The 19,985-nt window shown below is 51.5% G+C and overlaps 1 protein-coding gene across 3 annotated transcripts in view; it reads left to right on the plus strand.

The window, feature by feature from the left end:
- VWF (von Willebrand factor) overlaps positions 1-19,985 on the plus strand; it is a 126,192-nt gene that overhangs the window by 11,542 nt on the left and 94,665 nt on the right. For all 3 annotated transcript variants that reach the window (XM_070453136.1, XM_070453135.1, XM_070453137.1), the window contains 2 exons: positions 16,489-16,705; positions 18,369-18,491. In XM_070453136.1, the coding sequence (XP_070309237.1) occupies positions 16,489-16,705; positions 18,369-18,491 (340 nt within the window). The remainder of the gene's footprint in view (positions 1-16,488; positions 16,706-18,368; positions 18,492-19,985) is intronic.

Consider the following 19,985-nt stretch of genomic DNA (forward strand, 5'->3'; position numbering starts at 1 on the left):
ATGTTGTAAGAGTTTCCTGAGGCTGGCAGACTGTCTCACACCCAGTGGCTTCCAGCTATGGATATGTATTCTTACAGCTCTGGAGGCCAGAAGGCTGAATTTGGTTTCAAGGTGTCCGAAGAGCTGGGTCCCCCTTGCCTCTTCCAGCTCTTTGGGCGCGGGGCTCCTTGGCTTGTGGCCGCATCCCTTCACTCGCTCCCTCTGTGGTCTCGTGGCCTCTTTGTCCACTGCATCGCCTGAGTCTCAGCTCCGGTGGTGACTCCGCCCATCCCTCCCCCAGTTCTTAGCAGCTCCTTTCCCTTCAGGGTTACCCTTTAGGATCCCACTTGGGGAGAAGGGGTCCGGGTGGATGCACCCTGCCTCTGCCATCTGTAGGTGGGGACAAGACGGTCTCTGGGCTTCTGTGTGGGGGGTGTTGGGAGGACGATGCTTTAGGTGGGGAAAGACCTCCCTCGATGGAGGACCTCCTCTTCTCAGGGGTCAGGCTGCCAGGGCTGAGGCAGGAGGGAGCAGCATTGCTCCAGGGTGCGGCCGGGCCCTTGTGAACATGCAGTGCCCAGAACAGGCTGTGCTCAGAGACTCCGCCGCTGTCTGGGGAACGAGATCCTCGTAAGTCAGGTTCCCAGAAAGTGGAGGTTTGTGAGCAGGGAGTGGCTCTCAGGGTGTGAGAGAGGCAGGGCTGGGCAGGGGGAGAAGCTGAACGCTGTGTAGTTACAATCAAGGCTTCAACTGGCCCTTCAAGGAGTTCTGAGAGCTGGGTGGCCCCATGGGGCAAGGGTGCCCACCCTGACCAGTCGGTCACCAGATGGAGGCTGCCTCTGGGCGAGGAGGCAGGGCGGCTCCCCTGGACGGAGGGCGGTGCCTGCAGAGTGACTCCCCTATGAGCCCCCAGCAGCCAACACTCTCAGCTTCTGGTGAGTGAGTCCTGCTCCGAAGGGTGTCTGCACTGCACCCAGCGTCCCTTCTAGAGCTTGGCTACCTGACAGAATCACCTCCTTGCCTCCCATCCAGGGAGCATGATGCTCCAGTCTACCATCAGGCAGGGAGAGGGTGACCTCTGCTTATCCCCAGAACCACTGCCATGATGGGGCTTGACAGGCCAAGTAAGCCCCTCCTCTGGGACTGTGTGGTTGTGCAGAGCGATGAGGAAACCAGAGCAGGGTGGAGGGGGGGTGCGATTAGGGAGCTGCCCTGAGTCACCAGCAAGCATTGCAGAGTCACAGTCCACACCCTGCCCTGCCCCCTCCTCTGCTGTTCTGGCTGAACCACCTCAGGCCTCCCAAGTGATGATTCCAGACTTGTTTTCCTCCAGGAGTCTGGCTCCATGAATCTTGCTCCCTTCAGCTCTAAAACTCCTTGATTGTGTGTTTCTCTGGAGTGCGCTAAAGAGAGAGTTGATAATAGAGCTTCCCTGGTGGCTCCGATGCCTCCAATGCAGGAGACCTGGGTTTGATCCCTGGGACAGGAAGATCTCCTGGAGGAGGGCATGGCAACCCACTCCAGTGTTCTTGTCTGGGAAATCCCTATGGACAGAGGAGCCTGGAGGGCTACAGTCCATGAGGTCACAAAGAGTTGGACACAACTGAAGTGACTAACACTTTCACTCAGTAAATATTCAATGGATGGATGGATGCAAATTAGGTGGGGTCATTTATCCAGGGAATGGGCCACCCCACAATCATAACTGAGGATCCTTCATTTGTAGAACAAATCTGCCCGAAAGTGGAGAAACTCTAGCCTACTCCTACTCCAGAAGCTAAATAAAACACACCACACCGCACACACACACACACACCCTTACCTTAGCATGAGAAAGCTTCATTATTAGTTACTCAAGTCTTTCCACTTTCAAGGGACAGTTTATCTTCTGAACCAAGGAGTATGTCAGGCACAGGAAAATGCTCTGGGTCATGCTCAATTCAGCTGCCTAGACTGTAAACCCAATCGCTAATGTATCAGCAAGTCCATTCCTAACGCCCCTTTTCCTTGGGTTTCCAGTGCTTCAGTGGTGCTAGGTTTTCCCAGCTAGTCCCTAAACATCTCTGTCACCTAGAACACAGCACAGTACTGGCAGCTGACAGAGACAGAGTTCCAAACCCCGGGAGGAGAGGGTATTGTCTTGGGAAAGGGGGTAGTTCCCTCTTCTTTTCAGGAAAACTTTGAAATAGCAGACACTTGCCCTTGTAGCCCTTCCAGCTTTCCTATCCCTGGACCATTTACCAGTTTGGTAACTCTGGGCAGGACATTTGCCTTCTCCAAGCCTCAGTTTCCACATATGTGAAAGACACAGGACAAGTGCCTGCTCCACTTATCCTTACAGGACTACGGTAAGGATAAAAGGATACATGTGGAGAGCTTAGCCCAGTGGGGCTCAATTGGCTGAGCTGTTATTGTTGTTATTGTTATTTTTGAGTCTGCATTTGCCCCTGGGGTGGCTGTACTTGGAGAGCAGGAGTGGGGGAAGCGGGCCAAACACACATAGCACTTGAAGTGTTAGGCTCAAAATTCCTTTCTCTCCTCCTCTCCCCCTAGCTATAACACCATTCTTTCTGGGGGAGTTGAGCACAGCGTGGGGTTGGAAGGAGAGTGACACATGGACATGGAGGGTGGGGAACAGGCAGAAGCCAGCTTTTCTTCTGGGGCTGCTTGCGACCCAGGGGAATTTGGGGCTGAGGGGACTCCAGGAGCCCTGAGCACTGAGGAGCAAAGGAGAAGGGATTTTATCATCTCTTCCTTTAGTTTCCAAACTGACACTTCCATCGATGGTTGTGGTTAGCTGTCTTCCGCACCCTTTCCAACGTTCTCTAGGTACAGGTAGGATTGAGGTGTGTTAAGGGGGGGTGGGGGTGGGGGGAAGGGAGGTGGGGGATGGGGAAGAGGGGGTTAGTTGGCAAGTTAGGTGGGCGGCTCATGGGCACCTCTGACACCCAGGGCATGGGCTTTGTTTCACTTTAGTTTGCAAAACACAGGCATCACAGAGTAAGCTCAAGATAAATGCTCCCACCCCTGGACTACAAAGGAATACTCTAGTTTACACCTAAGAAGTGGGAGGTGAAGACAGGATTTCCAAATGCAGAACCTGATACAGAGGCCCGAGTGGAGGAGGGAGCCTGGCACTCTGTCTCCTGGAGACAGAGGGGAATGGGAGGTGGGGGCAGAGAATCCACAGAGGCCCTGTTCGTCTCCCTTGGGCCTTTGGGGGCTCCAGCTGTACACTCGCTACTCACTTTGTCTCCTGGGTGCGTTAAGGTTCTTACTAACCAGTGTCCTGGGAGCAGTTTAAGAAACTGGTTACTAAGTTCTCAGAGCTGGGCCAAGGCCCCCAAACACTCACACCTCCCAGGGCACAAGTTCCTCCTGAACCAGTTTCAGGCTGTTTACCTGAGAAGAGGGGGCGGGGCTTCATCATCCAATCAGGCTGTGTTTGTCCACGAGCGGGGCGCCCTCTTTGGCTGGGAAGCACAAAGACATCTCCAGGGTGATAACCGTGATCTCTGGAATTGTCCACAGCCTGTTGGGTCTTGCTGGGTCCCTGGGTTCAGTCAGAAGTCGGGGCTGGTAAATCCCTTTACGAGAGTCTGCCACTGTGGCTCCAAGAGCCATATTCAGTGGCCAAGTGTTCAGTGGGGGAGATGGTGCTGACCCAGCCATCAGAAGCTCTCTGTCTTTCCGAGGTGGCAGCAAGGAGTCAGCTTGTTGAGAGCCAGGTCATATTACTTATACCCAGGGGAATGAATGTTTCCTTGTTAGGCCAACAAAACTGGAGCCTCTCTACTGGGACGGATAATGGCTTGTTTGATTGCACACAGATTTGCAGTTCTATTCAGCTTCTCCAAGGGTAGGGCTGCTGGCGTCTGGGGCTTAGCGTGTAGACCTAGTAATAAAAAGTGCCAAGCTATAGATGCTCAAATAATTGGTGTTCATTTGCAGGTAACTCCACTGCACAGTGAGCATCTTAGAAAGATTCTTAGGTCACTTAAAAAAATTTTTTTTAATTAAAAAAAAATTCTGATAGCCTAGGAAATGTCAGCGTGGGTCGAACCTTACACAGGGATCTTAGTTTTTATCTTGCAGTCCTGTCTGCAGTGTGAAGCCCAAGGCTCCAGGAGGCTGGGTGGGGGCTGTAGCTGGTCCATGCGATGTTCTTTCTAATTAGAAAAAGACACCCTTTTCTCAAGACACTTTGCCATCACCTGCTGGGAAAGTGCTGTTTTAAGGAGTTTAAGGAGTGTTAGTCGCTTAGCCGTGTCCAACTTGTTGTGACCCCATGGGCTGTAGCCTGCCAGAATCATCTGTCCATGGAATTCTCCAGGCAAGAATACTGGAATGGATTGACATTCTTTTCTCCAGGGGATCTTCCTGACTCAGGGATCAAATCTGGGTCTCCTGCATTGCAAGCAGATTCTTTACTGTCTGAGCCACAAGGGAAGCCCCCTCAGTGGTGCTGAATACTGGGGAAGCAAGATCCCTGCACTCTGCTTTCTCCAAATCTTACTCAGGACTTCATGTCCAGTGGTACTCCTATCAGTCACCTAACAGTCCCAGATTGCCTGTTTTCCTCTGGTTCCAATTTTAGCGTTTTGTATGCGTGTGAGTGAACACAATCTTTATTTCTTTTGTTCTGTTGCTGTCATGTCTGCACATCTTCTCCCCCTTGCCTCCTCCTCTCAAGAGCCCACCGTTCACCTGTAAACCCTCTTCCCTTAAGAAGTCACCTGCCTGCACTGGAGCTAACATTTGTAAACACTCATGTTTACTTTGAATGACCGTAACAGTTCCCTCCATGGCACAAAGAGGCACACAAAATACCCCTTCTGTTGGGAACAATGCAATTCACTCTTCACATCCTCATGAAATATTGCCCACGCTTTTATTTGCAAAGTGCATACCCAGCTCTTTCTCCTATTTCTGCCCACAGCTGCCCTGGGAGAAAGCTCACAGGCCTGGAGGGAGGTGACCTTGTGGGGGAGGGACTCAGTGTCCTGGCAGAGCTGAGGGCTCACTGGCCACGTCCACTCCTGGCTTCCTCTCCTGGCTTCCTGCATTCATGGCCTAGAATAGACTTTTCTTGGAGATTGGGATGGATTTCGTTACGTTTGTTTGGTAGAATAGTTGTGATTCTTAGAGAGAGCAACTGTGCCCGGAGAGTCTGGTTCAGGGAAGGTCAGTATAACTCAAGAAGAGATCCTTGTAACCCAGGAACCCTGGAGGAATTAGTTATCATGGACTCGACCTGGCTCTACAGAGGGGGCCCACCCACTGGGTCCCAGCAATGAGTAGATCTGAGTTGGGTTTTAAACACAAGTATGCACACATATCGGAGAAGGCAATGGCAACCCACTCCAGTACGTTTGCCTGGAAAATCCCATGGACGGAGGAGCCTGGTAGGCTGTAGTCCATGGGGTCGCGAAGAGTCGGACACAACTGAGTGACTTCACTTTCACGCATTGGAGAAGCAAAGTGTTAACCCACTCCAGTGTTCTTGCCTGGAGACTCCCAGGGATGGCGGAGCCTAGTGGGCTGCCGTCTATGGGGTCGCACAGAGTCGGACACGACTAAAGTGACTTAGCAGCAGCAGCAGCAGCATGAACACATATACACACCTATTTATACACACGTATACACAAACACACACATATATACACGCAATACACATACGCATCTATATATACACATGCATACACACATACAGCACACAAACACACGAATACATATATGCATACACATATGCAATACACACAAAGACACACATACACACATACATATGCAATACACGCCTATAAACACACATACACACATGTATGCATACACATATGCACTTACACACATGCATATGAATACACACATGTATACACACACACACACATTCCCCTTTCTGTGGTATGAGAACTGCTCTCTCAAGTCATCCAGAGGTTAAAGAGTGAGGATTTATTTTGGGGACTTTGCCAAAATCCAAGAATCCGTGGTTTCTAGAGCTTTGTTGTGTCCTCACGTAGTTGCACCCCTCTTCTGCAGCTCAGTCTCCCCTCTGAAGACCAGCAAAGCTCTGCCTGATACCGACCACTGAGGAAATAAGCACCCTTTCTCTTTCCAGCAAACCCCCTCACCCATCTGAGTGCAGGGAGGAAGGAGGGGCAGGGAGCCCACAGGCTGTGGTGGTGGGACAGTGACCCCGGCCATTCTGCCTTTGGAGGTCTAGCCTCATGGCAGAGTTCAAGGGCTGCCGCCGGGTTTCAAGTTTTCCCTTAAATTGTGTGTGGGTGTTCAGTTGCTCAGTCGTGTACGACTTTCTGTGGTCCCATGGACTGTAGCCCGCCAGGCTCTTCTGTCCATGGAATTTCACAGGCAGGAATACTGGAGTGAATTATCATTTCCTCCTCCTGGGGATCTTACCTAGCCAGGCATTGAACCTGAGTCTGCTGGGTCTTCTGCATTGCAGATGGATTCTTTACCGCTGAGCCACACCAGGGAAGCTTCCCTTAAATTAAGCAGATGCAAATGCATCCCTAACCCAGCACATTCCCTCCCACATTCCAAGATCTGGCTCAAAAGACCCCATGAAACAGGCTGATAGATTTCCACTAAATGGATGCTTTCGTTGTTTAGTTTACACATAGGCGCACACGTGCGTGCATGTACACACACACACAACACAGCTATATACACACATGCACACACATGTACACACATGCACTTACACCCACAAAGACATACATGCACACACACACACACGCACATACACATTCCCGAGACCTTCTCCAAGTGTCTTTCTTTCCTTTCCTCCCCTCCTGGCAAGGATAGGAAGCTGCAGGTGCCTGATGGCATGTATTTACTGAGATGTTTTTTTATTGAGGTTGTATTTGCAATCTCACTCAGGGACAAGACACATAGGAGACAGTGAACAGCCATGAAAGAGGACCATGTGAATGCCATCCGGAGTTAGTTAAGGGGCATGTGGTGCAATGGTTCTTATCACAGAGCTGATGACCCTTTCTGACTGGGAGCAGGGTGGGTGGAGCAGTTCCAGACCTAGAGCTTGGACAGACTACAAACTGGGAACCCGGGGCTGATGCCAGTCCCTTGTCCTCCCAGCCAGATGCATGGGTCCTGCTCTGACCCCTGCTCAGATGCTGCCCAGTGAGCACAGAGCGGGAGATGGGTCCTTTGGAGGGTTCTGTAGCCATCTCCCTTGGCATTGGGGACTTCAGGGACATATCCAGTTACCCTACTTCTCTTGAGGGCTGTATTCTGACTATCAGAGAGAGGAATCTCCAGCTTCACAGAAAGCATCTGTTTAGTGGAAATCTATCAGCCAGTTTCCCCGGGGTCTTTTGAGCCAGATCTTGGAATGTGGGAGGGAATCCCAAGCCAGGCAGAAGTTATAAATAGAATCAGTAACCCTCCCCCACTCATCCTTGCAGGCTGAGCAATAAGAAACTGGGCCGTTCCCTGGGGGTGAATTCCTGAACCCACAGCTCTGGACCACTTCAGGTCCAGGCGCCTCCAGACCTCCCCAGGGGGCAGCCGCTGAACACCCACTCCAGGGCTGGGCTGAACAATCTTGCACTTTATCTGTTAGTGTCCCCTTTGTTCACTCCAGACCTAGGAATGCCCCCCACCCTAGCTCCTTTGTGAACTGTTTGAGAACCAACACAAGAGCTAAGCTCCAGATCTCTGCTCCTGTATTTTATCTCCTCGATCCCCACCCCCCCCCCACCCCATCTACCCTTGGGGAGATGACTTTTCTCTCCCTCTCCCTCCAACTGGCTTGGCATCTCCAGGGAGGAGGCCTGGTGCTTTTTAATGAACTGAAAATGTGATTAAGTTGGACTCCAATCGGGTCTGCACACCCACCCAGGCAGGGTGAGGTCATGGCTTGATGGACTGGGGCTGGCGCGCTCTCGCCAGCCTCTGGCACCACAGACGAGAGATGCAGGAAGAGAGAAGTAGCTAATGCCGGGCTTCGGAGCCAAGGAGATGCTGGAAGTGAATTAGCTGACCCTCTTTGGTCTCCCTGCCAGAATGGTTTAGCAGAGAGCTGAAGAGAAGCCATCTTTGAGCTCTTTGGCTAGTCCTGACAGCAGGCAATGACAACAGTTACAAGCAGTCCACTGCACTCCCTGTGTCATGTCATTTAGTTTTATTTTGCAGGGAAGTTGAAGGCAGGCATTGCTATCTCAGGACTAGGTCCTGCTGTGCCAGGATAGCTAAAGTAGAAACAGTTTCCACGGTAGAGCAGTGTATTTCTGTCTCACTGAGGAGGAGTCTGGAGTGGGATGTCCAGTACAGATGCCATGGTGTTGGGTGAAGTGTCCTTTGGTCTCATTTCCCTGTTGTCCTCAGCCTCATGGCCCAGAATGGCAGCTTGAGCATCAGACATCATGACCACATTCCAGTCACAGAAAGAGAAGGATTGAAAAAGCACCCCTTCCTTTGGAGGCTGCTTCTTGGGAGTCGCACACGACCTTCCTGCTTATGCTGGGGTTGGCGAGGGGAGTAAAGCTAAGTCTTATGACCACTCCCAGCTGTAAGGGAGGCTGAAAAATCAAATCTTTGTTCTCAGTGGCTCTGTGCCCAGGGATTTTCTGACTAAGAAAGAAGGGAGGAATAGATTTGGACAACTTTCCATCTCTTCCACAATCTCCCTCTTTTAAGGGTGAGGAAATAAAGGTACCAAGAGGGGAGATGATCTTCCTAAAGTCACACATTTTGTGAGTGATGGGGTTGGTCTTTCTAAAACCTGTGTTACATCCACTGGACTACACTGTTTTCTAATCTGACTGATAGAAATCAAGGCGGGGAGGGTGGGGGCATCGGGGTCGTGGAAAACCAGGTGAACCGTGGCTAAGTGGCAGGTGCCTGGCCTATGGGGTGAAATCAGGGTTTGAGTTCAGCTCAGTGAATCCTTCACCAGTATAGCTGTTGGCAAACTAAATTGACTGAGGACTGCTTTACACTCTTAAAAATAATTGAGGATCCCAAAGAGTCTGCTTTTTTTAAAAATAATACATATTTTTTATTTGGATGCGCTGGGTTTTAGTCATGGAACATGGGATCTTCGATCTTCATTTCAGCGTGTGGGGCCTTTAGTTGCAGAATTTAAACTCTTAGTTGTGGCATGTGGGATCTAGTTCCATAACCAGGGATTGAACCCAGTCCCCCTGCATTGGGAGCATAGAGTCTTAGCTGCTGGACCACTAGGGAAGTCCCAGAGTGTGTATTTATATGGCTTATGCCTGTCAATATTTACCCTATTAGATATCAAACAGAAAAATTATAAACATATACATTTATTTAAAATTAAGACATGATATTTAACATGAATGTGTGTTTGCTCAGTTGCTAAGTCATGTCTGACTCTTTGCGACCCCATGGACTGTAGCCTGCCAGGCTCCTCCATCCATGGGATTTCCCAGGTTAGGATACTGGAGTGGCTTGCCATTTCCTTCTAAAATTTAACATGAATACCATCTTTTTAATAAAAAATGACTATAAATTCCAAATCAAAAAAAAAAAGAAAAAAAGTTGGGAGGAGGATGGTGTTGTCTCACAGTTCTACAAACCTCCTCACTGTCTGGCTTGAGAGAAAGCAGCTGGTTCTTAGTCTGCGTCTGCAGCCGGCCTGTTGTGAGTCCACACATCATGTAGTCTCTGGAAAATTCCACTGTGTTTTTGCAAAAGAGTGAGAGCATAAAGATCAGATGACATCTTAGTGTCATTATGAAACTAGTTTTGATCTTGAGGATTCCTGCAAGGATCTTGGGAGTTTGTTGGGGGTCCCTGGACCACACTTTGAGAACTGCTGACCTATTGAATTCTTTATTCTCTCCTGCCTCAGCTTCTAAATCAGAAAGGCTGTGTTTAGCCTCTGAGGTTTGGGTTCTTTAAAAAAAATTTTTTTTATTTAAAAAATATTTACTTGTTTTTTATTTGGCTGTGCTGGATCTCAGTTGCGGCATGTGGGATCTAGTTCCCTGACCAGGGGTCAAACTTGGGCCCCTGCATTGGGAGCGTGGAGTCTTAGCCTCTGGACCACCAGGGAAGTCCTGAGGTTTGTTCTTTGAAGGGGTCTTCAGGCCTCTGTGTGGGAGTGGGTGACCTGCTGGTCTCTGAAACAACTTTATTTGTTGGGTTACAGAGGGCACAGACCACCATGGAGGGGAGAGGGGTGTGGTCTGTCTGTCCTTAAAGTGGGAGAAGGGTGGAGACTCTGCAGGGCCATCAGCTGGGGGCTCTATAGGTCAGTGGCCTTGGGTGAGTGATGAGCAGTCAGAGGAAGCTGCCCACCCCATGCGTTCCCCTGGCCCACCCAACACTGCCGGGCATGACTGTGTCCACTCCCTCGGACGAGGAGACATGTGGAGACACACCTATGTCACGAACGGCTTGGGTTCCATGAGGACACGTGGCAACAGGCTTGGGAACCCTGGCCTGCTCACCAAATCCTACGGTGGATGGAGTGCCCTGGGACAAATCAGAGAAAGACACCGCCTAGTGCTTTACTTGGGGAGTAACAAAGAGAAGGTCTGGAGGATGAGCTTGGGAGAAAACAGAACTGATTCAAGGAGAGGCCACAAGGTTGGGACCATGACAAGGATCAGAACTAGCTAGGAGAAGCCGAGGCACTGACCTATCGGAGCAGCGTCCCAGGGGCAGCTGTGCCTTTCCTGGGGAGTCTGTTAGCAACGCAGGGTTTGGCTCGACAGTAATTACCCTGTCTCTTGCTGCCTGAATTTGGCCGTCAGCCTTGTCTGGTGTGGCCTGAAACCTAAGTCCTGTGTAGAGTCCAGAGCCTGGTTCAGACTGTACCTCCTTCCTTGGCGTCTCGGTGGCAGGTTCCCTCTTGCTGTGACTGGCCACACCCTTGGGAAGACACATTTACACTGAGACCAGGTCTTCAGGCCATTATAGAAACCTTCCCCATGGAAATACCTCGTGCAGGTAGATTGAAAACTCCCTGAGAACTGGAGGGTATGACTCTCTCATTGCTGTTTCGTGACTGTTGATTTAGCACTTTCGTACAGCTTAGTATGCATGTCCTGGGCTTCCCTGGTAGCTCAGATGATAAAGAATCGGTCTGAAATGTGGGAGACCTGGGTTCGATCCCTGGGTCGGGAAGATCCTCTGAAGAAAGGAATGGCTAACCACTCCAGTATTCTTGCCTGGAGAATCCCATGGACAGTGGAGCCTGGTGGGATACAGTCCATGGGGTCGCCAAGAGTCGGACACGACTGATTGACTAACACTTTCACTTTCATGCATGACTTGGGAATACGGCTTCTGTCTTCGAAAAGCCTGCAGGGAAATGGGGAGATGGCCCCAGAAATGGAGACCAGAGTAGATGCACCCAGGGGCCTATGGGAGCATCTAACTAGCTTTCTATTGTGGGCCTTGCCTGACACAGCGCCTGGACATAGTAGATGTGCAAGAAATTGAACGAGACATTGGGGTGTGTTCAGGAAACTATCAGTAATGCAGGACGTGGGGAGGGGGAGGGGGAGAGAGAGAAGGAGGCTGGGCTCAGGCCATGGAAGGCCAGGCCTCCCTACCTCCCTCATATGCTGGGACTCGGCCCTCCAAGTGAGGGTGGGACTTAGACTTGACTTTTCTATTGACCACACAGCCAATGTTTGCTGAGCAACCATATGGTCATTTCCTACTGGTTCCTGTCTCTCCATGGCTCTCAGAGGACACAACAGCTCCACCTTGGACTCGTGTCCATGGAAGTATCCTGCCTGCAGCCTGGCCTTGCCTGGCAGGGGTGCTCAGCTACCCAGGAACTTGTGTCCTCCTGACCCACCCAACACTGCCAGGCATGACTATGTCCAGCTCCTGTGGACAAGGAGACAGGCAAAGCACACCTACATCATGGATAACTTGGGTTCCATGAGGGCACGTGGTAATAGGCATGAACACCCGGGCCTGCTCACCAAACCCTACAGTGGATGGAGTGCCTTGGGACGAATCAGGATGTGTGTCCTGGGACGAATCAGGATGTGGGTGATGGATCAGGGAATCCGGGAACGAGCAGATGGCAGGCCAGGTGTGTCACTGTGCTACCATCGTGGGATAAGTCCAGCTGGGCTTTAAATGCTGGCAGGCATCTGAAAATCCTCCCTGACCTTCACACTGTGGTCACTCTCATGACCAAGCTCAGGCCAGGGCTGACCAGAGGACAGCTTTTTCCTTTTCTCTGAGAAAGAAAGCCTAGGCAGGTTTTAGATGCAGATGGTCGAGGCCTCAGGAACTGTTCTAAGGGAGGTGGCCGTTTCTGCAGAAATCCACTCCCTCCTGCAGGCAAGTGATCAGAACCCACCCTTCTTGCTAAGGCTTTCTGAAAACCATTTACTACCTCCAGGGACCTCCCAGGAAATGTGCTGGAGTACTATTCCCACTTTTCCTTCGAGCAGGGGTGAAGGTGGGCCAGCTGGAGACGAGCCACGCTGGACCCTGCTCCCCCACCCTGGGCTCTGAGAGGGGGAGGGGACCCTGGACTCCTGGGTTTCTCCCTTCCTCTGACTGGTTCTGTGTCCGCCGAGGGGCCTGGTCCCTGTGCCTGGGAGCTGGTCATGTGGTGCAGGGACTGCTTGAAGCCACTGTCCTACAGCCCAGGCAATGGGAGCAACCACTAGAAAAACCCCATGGAGTTGCCTTTGGTTTTTTTCCTCTGGTTCCAAACTGTGTGTGTGGCAAGAGGTTGCCAAGTGCCCAAGCTCCTGCCCCTACCCCAAGGGTGCCCTCAACTGCCCTGTAAGACAGCAGTAACCTCCTCCACATTTTTTTTTTTTTTAATGTGAACCCTTTTTAAAAGAGCTTCCCTGGTGGCTCATAGAATAAAGGATCTGCTTGCAATGCGGGAGACCTGGGTTTGATCCCTGGGTGGGGAAGATCACCTGGAGGAGGGCATGGCAACCCACTCCAGTGTTCTTGTCTGGAGTATCCCCGTGGACAGAGGAGCCTGGCAGGCTACAGTCCATGGGGTCACAAAGAGTCACACACGACTGAGTGACTAAAGCATAGCACATTAAAAAAAAAAGTCTTTATTGAATTTGTCACAATATTGCTTGTTTTATGTTTTGGTGTTTTGGCTGTGAGGCTTAGAGGAACTTAGTTCCCCAACCAGGGATGGAACCTGCACCCCCTGCCTTGGAAGGTGAAGTCTTAACCCCTGGACAACCAGGGAAGTTCCTGAGTGGCATTTCTGATGGGCCAGGCAGTGGGGCAGGATGGAAAGAAACAGACACAAGCCTCAGCCTCCTTCCCTGAGTCTCAGGTGCCAGTGAGGATGGAGATTCTTAGACCCGTCTACTAGAAAGAAGAGTGGGGTCCTCCCCCAGCCACTCCCCACTGGAAAGACACCTACCTTGTTCTGGAAGACTGGGACTGTCTCAAAGGAAAGATCAATAAGAGCAGCCCTCTGTTGACCAGGGAACTCCCAAGATACTAGTGAATTGATAGTGTTGCCTTGGCAACCATTCACCCCTGTACAATCCAGGCAGATGGAGACGGGAAAAGGGATAAAGATATATTTCCGTCTTGCTGGTGATCTGTTCACTATTCTGAAGAGAAGCCTGATGGCAGGAAGGACAGTGGAAGGGCTCTCTCTGGTGGCCAGGATATCCATGTCAGTGACAATGATGATGGTGATACGGGGTCACCATTTATAATGCGAAACCTTTGGGATGCATTATTCCATCCAGTCTTCACTTTGGTCTTTTCAGATTGTTGTTGTTCAGTCGCTAAGTCATGTCTGACTCTTTGTGACCCCATGGACTGCAGCACGTCAGGCTCCCCTGTCCTCCACTATCTCCCAGAGTTTGCTCAAACTCATGTCCATTGAGTCGGTGATGCCATCCAACCGTCTCATCTTCTGTCGCCCCTTCTCCTCATGCCCTCTATCTTTCCTAGCATGAGGGTCTTTTCTAATGAGTCAGCTCTTCGCATCAGGTGGCCAAGGTATTGGAGCTTCAACTTTAGCATCAGTCCTTCCAATGAACATTCAGGATTGATTTCCTTTAGGATTGACTGCTTTGATCTCCTTGCTGTCCAAGGGACTCTCAAGAGTCTTCTCCAACACCACAGCTCAAAAGCATCAACTCCTCAGCGCTCAGCCTTCTGTATGGTCCAACTCTCACATCTGTACATGACTACTGGAGAAAACATAGCTCTGACTTATGTCTTTTCATGGTCCAAGTCATGGTTTGGTGCAGTCACAGTCTGACATAGTCTTTTCAGATAGGCACTGTTATTATACCCTCCACAGAGGAGGTGGGGTTAGGTAAGCAGCTAGGGTCACACAGCCAGCATAGCGAAGAGGCAGAAGCTGGGCCTGGGGCTGTGACGTCATATTAGATCCAGGGCAGGGCTCTTGCTGGCGTTGTCTTCAGAAACCTCAGTTTCCCCCATCTGAAGCACTCAGGTGGTAAAGGAAAGGCGCATGTCATCACCTCAGCAACACAGGCCCAAGGCGGCCATCTTTGTTCATCAGCCGCTTGCTCCACGTGTCCACCTGTGAGGCAGAGTCTGCAGCTGGTGTCCCGTTTTGCTCCAGGATGCCCTTTTCCATGGAAGAATGAGCTTTGTCCCCATCCCCACCACCAGCCTCTTAAGCCTCTGCTTTTTCTCTGCCATGTGAGGGTGCGGGGGAGAGCTCAGGAGGGTGGGGTCCTGGAGGGAGCAAGGCTCAGCCTCCCTCCTTCTCAGCCACAGCTCTCAGCTTGCAGAGAGCAACCTCTCAGCAAGTTCTCAGCTTGCCTGCTGCAGCTTTGCAATTTAGCAGTCCATGTGACTGCTGCTTTTCTCAGGTGCAGAAGGAAGCAGTTACGCCCAACTGCTTGGGCCAGCTGGCCCTGGAACTCCCTGGGTCCTCTCCAGGGCCGGTGGCCATGAGGGGCCTGGTTCTGATGGCAGACTCTGCAGGCTGGTTGCGGGCAGGGCACCGTGGACAGGACACACATTTCCCCAGGGCCACCGCATGACCCTGGGGCTTCCCCAGGTGGCTCTCCCAGGTGGTAAGGAGCACTGGGTCAGATTTCTATCCCTCCAGACACTGCGCGGCTAGCTCCTGTTTCTTGATGTAAACAGCCTTGCTCTGATCGTCCTTGTACACTTAGAGCAGATCGGAGTTCTCTCTCCTGAAAACTGGTCACTTGTTCGCTCTTTTTCACCATCCCTTTTATGATAGCTGATTTGCTCTGATTGACCCTCCAGGACTCAGCTCTTTCTTCTTGTACTCCCTTCATTTTAGCTGAAGTCCTTCCACTAACAGATGGCTTCCCTTCACTCTGGGAACATGCCTGTGCAGGAAGGGAATTGTGTACCCAGTGGGCATCGGTTATAGCAACAATACTGCCGCATGTCAAACTGAAGACAAAGTGCAATATTGATTTTAATATGTGGTCTGATTTCAGAAATGTTAAATTGTGGGGAAATAAATGCATTTAAAAATTACCAGCGCATTTTTTTTTTCATGACTTAACATCTCTGATATGGCACTAGTGGTAAAGAACCTTGCTTGTCAATGCAAGTAGATGTAAGAGATGTGGGTTTGATCCCTAGGTCGGGAAGATCCCCTGGAGGAGGAGATGGCAGCCCACTCCAGTATTCTTCCCTGGAGAATCCCATGGACAGTGGAGCCTAGCAGGCTATAATCCATAGGGCCGTAGAGTCAGACATGACCGAAGAGACTTGGCATGCATGTTATTGAGAAAAATTACCAAAATGCAGAATGTGGAGATGCTCACAAATATGACTTACAGAGAAGGGTGTTTATACTAACGTGTCCAGGAAACATTAGTGAGAACAGTTCCAAACCTGCTTGTGTTAAGGGGTTTAGGTTGTCAACAAAATGATAAAACCTAGGAACATCCCTAACCCGGCAGCACCCCTGGGATACTCTGTAGAGTCCTGGCATGTTTTTGCTGATGGGAACTGGTCCAGTTGGTCCATCCTAGGAACCATCTTGCAAATGTTTGTTCAGCTTCATCCCTGACACACGGAGTTTAAGTCTCTGGGGGTGAAGCCTGGAGGGTCTGCTTTGTAAACCTCATCTCTGATGGAGGGACCAAACTCAGGGAAGGGAGGTGACCAGGTGGGTGCGGATCAGATGCCTGGCCTTCCTCACTCGGATCCACAGCCTTTGGTGGATTTCCACAAGAACTTCAAGTTCAGCTCCTTTCACTCACAGAATCTTTTTGCCCTTGCCCTTCAGAGGACACTGTCTGCCGCTGCAGGCCAGGTCCCTGGCATCTGCATTTCCAGGGCTCAGTTCACAAGGTCGCCCTGGCCTCGGGGCGCCCCACCAAGAAGGGGTCCGACAGAGTTCCACGAACTGCTGGAATATTTCGTTTGACAGATGTGGACAAGCAGCTCCTGGGTGTGAGAGAGCGGTCTTGGATTTCCGGGCGTGGCGGATCTCCAAGCCCCGAGGTCAGGGGACACCCGGCCGCGTGGGTGGCAGCCTTCCTAGGTGGCCTCTCCTTCCCGCAGGGCCTGTGGGAGCAGTGCCAGCTTCTGAAGACGGCCTCCGTGTTCGCCCGCTGCCACGCCCTGGTGGACCCCGAGCCTTTCGTGGCCCTGTGTGAGCGGATGCTGTGCGCATGCGCCCAGGGGCTGCGGTGCCCCTGCCCTGTGCTCCTGGAGTACGCCCGCGCCTGCGCCCAGCAGGGGATGCGGCTGGACGGCTGGGCCGACCACAGCTCCTGCCGTGAGTCTGCGCGGGACCACCTCCCAACGGGGTGGGCGGGGCCCGTCCTGGGTGTCCCACCCCAGCCAGCCAGTGCTGACTGACGCCCCGGTTCCTGCCCCTGTCACCTGCTCACAGAGCGAATCCCCTCCCTAACGGCTTGAAAGGTCCCCCTGGCAAAGTCCCCATATCGCTTCTCCTGCCTCTTGTTATCACGCCCGGCCTCCCCACTTCCTCGTGAGAAAAATCCATCTCTGGACTCAAAAGCTGTTCCCCAGCTCTGCCGGGGGTCTCATCCGTTCAAGTCTGAAACTGACCAGGAGCAGGGCGGTGATCTCGGCATCCTGGCAGACTTTTCTCAAGTCCCTGCCTGTTATTGCCTCCCTTTTCTCCTCTGGCCAGTACTCTCCATCCCTCCCCCGCACCCAGTCGTCTAATCTCACTGGGTCCCTGGTCATCGTGATTGTCACCACTCCCAAATTATCGCGAAGAACTAGGAGCTTGCAGGCCACCTCCTCCTCCTTCCCCCGCCCTTCCCCCCCGCAGGCTTCCTGTAGACCACACTGGCTGGTGGTGCAGGGCAGGCTGTCCGAATGTTTACACCACACACACGCCTTTTCGTGTGTGTGTGTGTGTGTGTGTGTGTGTGTGTGTTTCCAGCTTCTAAGTTAGAGCTTTTCATCTTTGCTGTGGGGGTGTGAGAAGGGTGGTGTTGACAGCTGGGTTCGCCTGTGGAAGGGGGAGTGGATGTCTTTTCAGGTCTTTGAAAGTAGGAGGGGCAGATGACTGAGGTATCTTGGAGGAGAGGCTCGGTCCTTCTGGTTCTTCCGCCTGAGCATCAGTCAGCAGCCAGTAGAGAGAGAAAGGAGAGCCGTCCTTATCCATGAAAGGCTGGGTCCAGTGGGAACAGAGGCTTAGGTGATGAGCTCTGAGGGCTGTCTTGCCACTCAGTGGACATAGATAGGAATGACCATCCCCTAGCCTGGAAGATGCTGTGTGCCCATTTTTGGGTGGGGTGTCTGATTGAACCCAATATCTCTTAAAAAAAATTTTTTTTTTGATGTAGACCATTTTTAAAGGCTTTATTGAATTTGTTACAATATTCCTTCTGCTTTATTTTATTTGGCCATGTGAGATCTTAGCTCCCTGACCAGGGATCAAACCTACACCCCTGCATTGGAAGGCGAAGCCCTAACCACTGGACACCAGGGAAGTCCCGAGCCCAAGTTCTTGAGGAAGAGGAGCCCTCAGAGGAGAGATGGGATGGAAGACACCAGTTCTGGCTTGTGTGGCCTCGGGGGTCTTGCATTTTCAGCCTGGAGGCATTTGGCATCCCCCGGAGAGGAGTTTAGGTGAAAAGGACAGAACAGAGAAGCAAACAAGTGGCCAGATGTTCGTGGGGATCAGGTGACTGAGGGGGAGCATGGTGGTGCCAGGTGACCCTGCTGAGTCTTAACCAGGCCCCACAAGGTGGAAGATGCCCCTTCACGGCAGGAGTGGTCAGCGGATTGCCTGGGAGGTGACGTTGACCACTGGGGTGCCACTGAAGTGGAGATGGCCCCTGGGGCCCTGAAGACAGAGGGGCCAGACAAAGGGGCCTCAAGGGCTCTGAGCATCATGGGGCCTGTGAGATGCTGCCTGGAGGGGACTGGCTCCAGGGAGACTACTGCGTTTTCCATTTCAGGACCGGACTGCCCCGCGGGCATGGAGTACCAGGAATGTGTGTCCCCATGCCACAGGACCTGCCGGAGCCTGAGTGTCACCGAAGTGTGTCGGGAGCAGTGTGTGGATGGCTGCAGCTGCCCTGGTAACCCATGTCCCACTTTATTTACAAACCCGAGACCTCGCCAGTGCCCTTGGCTCGGAGAAGCCAGATGAAGGCTGCTTGTGTTTCATCGCTGAATTCAGAGGCCCTTTTGTAGGGTATAATTCCGGCGAGGCAGAAGAGGAAAGATAACCTCAACAAAAGTAGGTTACCTTTATTCAGGCAAGGAGGGGCGACAGTCGGCCTAACGACCAGGCTAAGCGCTGAGAGGGATCAGGGAGGCTTCATACTTATAGGGAGGTTTGTGGAAGCGATAAGGGAAATGTTAATCAGGCGGGATATTGTGAGTATTCTTTTGTTGAGGTGACATTTATAGTTGGGTAGGGGGTGATAAGTCTTCTGGGCAGGTGTACGGGATGCAAGATTTCTGGACAGGGGTTGATAAGTCCCAGATAGATGCAACTGGCCTGGAGCATCAGGGTGGAACTAAAATTCTGTTTTGTTTTCTCCGAAGTTAGATGATTCAGCAAGGGGCCTTTGAGACTGCTGCTCTCTTTTCTAGGCCCAAAAGACTCCTTCATTCCAGACCCTGAAATCATAAAAAAATGGGAAAAAGGGCACCGTATCTCTCTGGCTACTTCCTGCTGGATAGGGGTGATGCTTTGGTGTCTGGAATGGAGGATTGTCCTAGGGCCCAGGGTCTCTTTTTTCTGAGTGTGGGGTTAGGCTCTTGAGACCCTGGGTCAAGAATGATCTTGACCTGATCTTGAGAGATGGCCCGAATCGGTTCTTGGAGAAACCTTTGAAAGAGATTAAAGAGACAGGGTCCAAATAAGAGGAATAGAATGATAAGTATCAATGGTCCCAGGAAAAGGAGCAACCAAGGGAGGATCTGTTGGAACAGGTTTTGTGGAGTGTAAAGGTTTTGTAACTCTTTCTTGCAGAGTTCAATTCTGTCTCTAAGTTCTTTGACTCGCCCTGGACTATGCCCGTTTCATTAACAAAGTAGCATCAGTCCTCTCCTAGGAAAAGGCAGGTCCCTCCCTTTTCTGTGGTGAGAAGGTCCAGGGCTGGCCTGTTTTGTAGGGCCACAGAAGCTAATGAGTTAATTTGTTTTTGGATTGAAAGGAAGGACTCCACTACCTGTGCCGTGTCCTCATTAAGTTCTTGGGACAGCTTGTGGTAGAAATGGGCAGAGGTCGAGATGCCTCCAATCACGGTGCCTAGGGCTGCTGCTATGCCAGTCCCAACCAGGAGGGGGGCTATGACAGCTCGTCTTTTCCTGTGGGAAAGCTCCCCTTGGGGGTAGACTATTTGTTTTATCTCTTCCTCTTTGAGGAATGTTAGGCCTGGGGTCAGGAAGACCAAGATGCAGGGTCCAGGGGGGTCTAAGGGGAGGCATGAATATGCATAGGTCCCACAGAGAATGAAGATTCCTGGATTGGTGCAATTATTTGTGCTCTTCCAGAGAACCCAAGTGGAACAGAAGGAGGGAGTGGAGTTTGTAAGACCAGTGTAGTTGGGACTAGAGTAGTC

Source organism: Odocoileus virginianus, chromosome 23 (assembly GCF_023699985.2).
Source record: "Odocoileus virginianus isolate 20LAN1187 ecotype Illinois chromosome 23, Ovbor_1.2, whole genome shotgun sequence".
In the NCBI taxonomy this organism is placed as follows: Eukaryota; Metazoa; Chordata; class Mammalia; order Artiodactyla; family Cervidae; genus Odocoileus; species Odocoileus virginianus.